This window comes from Penaeus vannamei, chromosome 7 (genome assembly GCF_042767895.1).
Source record: "Penaeus vannamei isolate JL-2024 chromosome 7, ASM4276789v1, whole genome shotgun sequence".
In the NCBI taxonomy this organism is placed as follows: Eukaryota; Metazoa; Arthropoda; class Malacostraca; order Decapoda; family Penaeidae; genus Penaeus; species Penaeus vannamei.
The window spans coordinates 17262793-17270292 of NC_091555.1; the positions used below are offsets into that span (position 1 = coordinate 17262793).

Here is a 7500-nt window from a genome sequence, read left to right on the forward strand (position 1 = left end):
ACATCGGCATTTGCACGCCATGAATCCGTATTAGCCATATTCTTTGATCTAGAAAAAGCATATGATGCCACATGGCGATACCATATCCTCCAACAATTGTCCTTAGGTTTACGTGGAAACATGGGCGTTTTCATTAAATCATTCCTTTCTAAGCGTACTTTCCAGGTCAAAATTGCCTCTTCCACGTCACCATCCTTTCCTCAATTCGAAGGCGTCCCACAAGGTAGTGTGCTTAGTACCACTTTATTCCTTATTGCTGTAAATGACATAGTCTCAGTCCTACCACCAGGAGCCCGAGCATCACTATATGTTGATGACAACCATTTGCATCTGGCAATTCTATACCAGATCTGGCAATTCCTAATGTCTGCAATAACATCAGTAACTTCTTGGGCCACCAACCATGGCTTTCGCTTCTCTACCTCCAAATCTTTCCCCATCCTTTTCTCTCGCTCACGTACGGTCCCCCAAACCCCCACTCTTCTTAAATAACGCTCCACTCCAATACCGTTCTTCTGGCAAATTCCTAGGCGTTATATTTGATTCCAAATTGTCCTGGCGAGACTATATCTTGTACATCAAAGAAAAAGCTCAACGCCGCCTCTGAATCTTATAAACTCTCTCACACATCTCCTGGGGCTCAGATCGCAAAACTCTCCTCCACCTGCATGTTACCTTGATTCTCTCCACTCTAGATTATGGATACCATATTTACTCCTCTGCGTCAACCTCTCTTCTTGCTCACCTTGATACAATCCACCACAGCGGTCTCCACTTAGCCCTAGGCGCCTTCTGCTCCTCTCCAATTGAGAGCCTATATACTGAATCAGGCATGCCGTCCCTCTCTCGATGTTGAGCCCATCTCTCTCTCCGATGCTATGCTCGATTTCACCAATTTTCCCTTACCAAACTAACTATTCCACAATCCTTACTTCATACCTTTACCTCTTCTCCATGTTTACCAACCCCTCTCCCCATATACATTGGATACCCTCATCTCCCATTCCCCCTTTCCTCACCTCCGACCTCTCCCACTTTGTCCATTCCATTCCTCCATGGCTTATACCTAACCCCTGTATTTGCTCCTCAGTTTTCCCTGCCCCACCAAAATCAGATATTCCCCCCTCTATCCTTCTCACTCATTTCCTTGACCATGTCTCCATTCATTCCCCCAGCATTCATGTTTACACTGACGATTCCGAATCTATCTCAGGAGCTGGATTCGCAGTAACATTCCCAAACTGCACTTTCAAATACACCCTCCCTCCTGAATCTAGTGTCCTTACTACAGAACTGTATGCACTCGTTTTTGCCTTAAGACGCATATACTCATCCCCCTCTTCCTCTTTTACTATTTTTACTGACTCCTGTAACTCTTTAACCCTCATAAAGTCTATACACTTGACCAATCCCCTTGTCTGTAAGATCCAGAACTGGTTGTTCTATCTATCCACACATCACAAATCTGTCTTATTTTGCTGGGTACCCAGCCATGTTGAAATCCCTGGCAATGAACAGGCAGATACTCTTACACGCTATGCAGCAATGTCCACATCGCCTCAACCACGCTTCTCACACATTCCAGCTACGGATTATTACCCCCACTTTAAAACCTTCTTGTATACCCGATGGCAGTCTTTTTGGTCAAGACTACACAACAATAAATTACATACTGTAAAACCATCAATCTCCTCTTGGTCAGCTCCATTTCACAAAAACAGACGTTGGGAGACGGCCCTCGCATGTTTATGTATTGGCCACACTCGCCTAACACACGCCTATCTAATGTCATGCTCAGACCCGCCCCTATGTCCTCTATGTAACGTCCCTCTTTCAGTTCCACACATTCACTTGTCCTGTCCACGCTTTAAAACAGCATGTACCTCTGCTTTTCCACACCTATCCTCCCTTCACCGACCTCCCAACATATCAGACATCCTTACAGAATCCCACAACTTCTGCCTTGACAACCTGTTCTTCCTCAGATGCATAAATATCCTTCACTTGATCTAACTCCCTTACCTAAACCACCATAACCTTTTCCCCCATCTTCAACCTTTCAACACTACTATAGATAGGTGACACATAGCAACTATCACCTGACATCCCCCTTTACTATACCTTCCTATAGTGCTATATGACCTTAGATGTCTAGCACATATATTTTAACCATTAACCATTAGACTAACTGCATTACAGATATTCTATCTGCTTTGGAACTGTTTAGGTTGAATGATATAACTATACTCCTATTTCTTTTTCATAAAGTATATTTGCATGATTATCAGAACAAGTTGAAATGAATTTATTGATGTCATTTTCAAACCTTTGCCTCTTTTTGTATTTAGACAGCATAATGTTATTACATGTGGTAAAATATGATCTCTGAATAAGTGGCAATAATAATTCTTGCTTCTGTGGCCATAAGAAATTGCCTCCAGTGAATGTTGTACAAGTCGAATATTCTTTTCACATTTTGTTAATGCAAAATTTTGCATCTAAGCACGCTTGTAGATCCCTTCTCAACTTCTGAGTCTCCAGAACATTACTAATTACGAAATCTTGGTTACAGGTTCTGGATGATAACAATGGCAAAATTAGTGCCGTGTTCCAATTAGCGAGGGACAACACTACCTCTCAAATAGTGATTGATGAGAGCAAAGTTGCAGAAATTCAGGGTTTCTTTGATAGAGTTCTTAAAGCCACTGGTAATAGTGCCAGCACGACTATTTCTGAAACTACAATGTGGATAACACCAACCGGAAATGACAATCCTTCAACATTTGGAATGCCTCAACAAACTGAAACTTTGCCAATTGTGACGTCAGATCCAGTAAATGTAACACCAAGTAATTCACAAGGATCAGAGGAGCCCATGGTGAACCCAGTGATACCTCCTGGAGACCAACTTCCTCCATCAGAGTATATGAGCTTCAATGACACCGGTGCTGTCCTGAGCAGTTTTTTAAACGGGACAGCTGAGGGAGGAAAGCCTGTTACACCAACCGGAAATGACAATCCATCAACATTTGGAATGCCTCAACAAACTGTGACTTTGCCAACTGTGGCATTAGATCCAGTAAATGTAACACCAAGTAATTCACAAGGATCAGAGGAGCCCATGGTGAACCCAGTGATACCTCCTGGAGACCAACTTCCTCCATCAGAGTATGCAAGCTTCAATGACACTGGTGCTGTCCTGAGCAGCTTTTTAAACATGACGGCTGAGGGAGGAAAGCCTGTTACATTAACGACCTCAGCCCCAATTCAGACTGTGATGGAGAGCGGGACCACGAGTATATCCGAGGTCCAGACTGAAGAGACTCCTACGACTACTGTAACTTCGGATTTTCCTTCGACAGTAACTGTTGAGATATCAGAAGCACCTACAACATTTACTGACTCTTCTGCTACTGATGGGACGATGGAATCATCTTTTTCAGTCACAACTGGTAAGACTACTACGTCGTTTACTGATGAGACATATTCTTCATTGACAGTGACAAAGGTAACTGAATATTCAGCATCAATGACTGAGGAAGAAACTACTGCCTCAGTTAGTGCAGAAACATATGCTCCTTTGTCATCAACTGATGTTTCGAATTTTCAGACTGAGACGACGACTGAAACGGTAACTGAAGATTCAACAGAGGAAACAGAGTTGACAACTACCTCAATGACTGAAGGAACAGAAAGTAATAGCTTTCTAACTACACTCTCTATGACCATGGGAATAACTACAGAAGAAACGACCACAACGGAAGAATCTACAGCGTCCGTTACCAATGAGTCGGTGACCGAAGCAACAGTTACTGGGGAATCGACTACCAAAGAAATATCTATGGAAGAAGCGGCAACAACAGGAGCAGCAGTCTATGAGGAATCGACACCCAGACAGACGGCAACAGAGGGAACAGTTACAGAGGGCTCAATTTCTGAGATGGTAACAGAAGAGACAATCACAGAGGGATCGACGCTCAAACAGACTACAGCAGAAGGAACAGTCATTACTGCGGAATCGACGCCCAGAGTGACGGCAACTGAAGCAGCAGTGACGAAGGTATCGACATCCGTCACTGAGATAGAATTTACTACACCTTTACCTGACAATGCAGCAGTAGTCAGTCCAGTAATTCCTTTAGAAGAGGATTTACCCGAGCAAGAATATCAGCCCGTGGACATTCCAGTCGAATTTATACTTAACTTTCTCAGTTAATTCGCGTGTTGTATTGCAGTTCATTGTGCTTCAGCTGGGTGTATGATTGCGTGTGCGATTGTGTATTTGTATGCAGGGTGAACATGGATATTTTTTGGTGTCATTTCGTGAATATTTTATGATTATTGATTTTTATAGTTTGTATCCGTTCAGCTAGTTACCAGACCTTGAGAAAGAACCCTTTGTAATATTCATATATCTCGCTACATGGAATAACATGAAATATTCAAACAAGAAATACAAATTGTGATCAATAAATGCTCCCTTCATGGAAGCCCAGTTCCCTTTTTTTAAATGATCGAAATAATTTTGCGATACTCTGGTGTCGATAATACTTCGCCTGACTGTCAAGAGGAGCTGTGCGATTGTATACATGCTGGGGAAAAGATTTAAGTTGTATATAATGATAGCAAGTTGGTGCAGAAAGTATTAATGGCATTATTTGTTGAAAATGTTTTTTATCACAGTTTTAAGTTTTTGTTATTAAAACTTTTATAAATACAATGTGTTTTATTCAGCATATTCTGAGATGGGTAAAATTTTAAAATTAGGCCTATTTCACATTACAAAAATGTTTCAAAGCATAGTTGTTAAAGTGGTTACTACAGTATCAGAATCTGTAGAATGCAGACATTGACACTGGGTCGCTTTCACTGATGGAAAATATACCAGCTTTTACCATAAGATCTAGGTTAGAATGCCAGCCGTTTGTATGGGAGGATAATTACATTTAAAAGACCGTAGCCCCAATATCCATCCCAACACTCATCATTCTCCTACTCATACCCCTACACCACTTCCTCCAACTCCCTCCCAACATAATCCAACCCCCTCAACTCCAACTACACGTACATTCTCTCCCCCTCCATTCCCTCTATCATTTCCACTCCCTCCTGAATACACACTTGAAACTCTTGTGTAATTCCCTTACCTAGACCCACCATAGCCCATTCACACAACTACTCTATCTATAACCTTTTTAAGACTACTCTAGACAGTTGACGCATAGCAACTATCACTCTTCACCCCTCCTTTAATATACTTTCCTATAGCACATTTATTTTGCTTTTTAACCATTAACCATTCATTGTCTACCCACTCTCCCTTATTACTGCTGCCCATCCTTATTGTCCAACTTCACTCCACACCACCCCATCTTCCTCCTCCCGTCCTTCTACTACTTCCACCTCTGCAAACCTTTTGAGTACTCTTTGGCTCGGCCAAGTGGGATCGATTCTTTGTGGTTTTCCCCACAGCCCCTTACTCTGGCAATATCCTTCTCTTCCAGTGTCTCCAAAAACAAATAGGCAAATTTTCCTTTCGCAGTCGTTCCGATCCTTCACGCCTTGTCAGAGTTTTATCTGAATCACAAGGTCGTGTACTATCTACCCTGACTAACTTTCAAACCTATTCGTGCAAAACCTTGCTTCTCTCTTAATGGTTGTACTGGAACTGTTTGTCTCCCCGACTGATTGTCCTAAGACAAGAACTAGTCAGACTGTGAAAATTACTTGCCTACCTTGTTGATTATGATGCAGTGGCAGTACAGTGCTACACTATCCCTCCCAAAGGACAGTATAAGTTTATCAATATTGCCAAGATTGGTTTCCATGGACATGACCTCCCAATGAAGTTTTTATTGGTGGAGTTACCTACCATGTCTGACCATATCGACCGTTTACTCGTCAATGTAAAAAATATAAGCGTTTTGGCAACCCAGCCAAACACTTGCTCCACAGACCAGTGTCCTGCATGTGCCCAACCTGGTCATAATCGTTCAAATTGCTCCACTCAGTCACATACATGTGCCAAGTATAGTGGCTCCCATAGTGTATTATACAAGAGCTCGAATGCGAGTTAGCAATTCTCAGATTCAAACTAGCCTCACTCAATATGGTGCCACCGACAAGGTTTTCTCTCTCTACCTAATCCAATACTGTCCTTCGCTCTGCTCCTTTCCCATTTTTTTTAGATGTAACAGTATCTCTTTCGCTATCTCGAACCGTCCTACCTTTTCTCCCTCTCTCCCCCAGTCAAATTAATTTTTCCAATCGAAATCCAGATACTCTAATCTCTACCACTTCCCCAATGCCTACTCTTCCTTTTCACTTTACCTGCTGCACCAGGCAACCTAAATATTCCACTCTACTTTCCTACACCCTCTTCTTCCTCTGCTCCTCGGATATCTATCCCCTCTTTTCCTCCATACAAGGACACCTTTGTTTCTGTCCTCTTCACCCAACACCCTCGAGAAACTTTAGGAAGTTTTGAATGTCTTCAAAAGATGACCTGAGGGAACACTGCTCCCTCATCCATCCTCCAATCCTTCTGTTCTTACTCCCTTTATCGTTGCCGATCCTCCATCCTCCTCTTCAAGTTTCCCCTACCCCCGCCCCCCCCTTCCTCCTATACTTTTCAAACACACTCCATTCTCTCCTTCTCTATGTGCTTCATTCCCTCTTCGTTCTCCATTATCCCTACCGCTCCTACCTGAATGCTCGCGTAAATCCTTGTCACAATAGTGCCCTTCATTAGACCCCCCCCCCCTCCTGATACTCTTACTACACCACCTTCCCCAGTCCTCTATTCTCATCCCCCAGATTAATCTTCTACTTCTCCGACAACCATTTATGTTTTCCTTGAACAATGTCCTTATTCCTTCCCTAGTCACAGATACACTCCATTACATTAAATTGCAGTTAAACTTTTTTTTTCTTTTTTTGTATTAACCTCTACTTTATTTCATTCGTTCCCCTGTTTACCCTGTCTAATCTTTGAGATCAAACACATTTTGTCCTAGTCTTTAACTCTTTTTTATTCTTTCCACCACAATACTTTACCATATTGCTATATGACCTTTGGTGTCTGTTTGATAGTTATTTGATACAAATAGACCATTAACCAATTGCTCATGAGGGGGGGGGGTGATTGAGGTGACGGAGACTGAGACCCCATGTAAGGGATCGCCCTTATCTTGGACCTTAGGTCTCGTTTCATCTATTTCCCTTTTTTCCATCCCCCTTTTATATCCACGCCATAAAGTGTGAGCGCCTTTCTGAAAGGATGAAAGACTGGCTTTGCGTCAGTCCATCTGCTCCTCCCTCTTTACCCTCTTCACTTCACTTCACTAGCCTACTGCGCTCTACAACCTTTGGCATCAAACATATTTTGTCCTAATTGTTAGCAATTTTTTAACCTTTTCGCCACACTGGCCTTTCCTTACCTCGGGGCTTTGCCCCCAAGCCTCACCCTATTGCCAAATTTTGTATACGCCGCAAATAACC

The 7500-nt window shown here is 42.5% G+C and overlaps 1 protein-coding gene across 1 annotated transcript in view; it reads left to right on the forward strand.

The window, feature by feature from the left end:
- The window catches only part of LOC113818073 (mucin-22), a 6266-nt gene extending 1546 nt beyond the window's left edge, over positions 1–4720 (forward strand). Inside the window, exon 2 of the mRNA XM_070123581.1 lies at positions 2573–4720. Coding sequence (XP_069979682.1) covers positions 2573–4216 — 1644 coding nt within the window. The 3' untranslated portion in view covers positions 4217–4720. The remainder of the gene's footprint in view (positions 1–2572) is intronic.
- The last annotated feature ends 2780 nt before the right edge of the window (positions 4721–7500 follow it).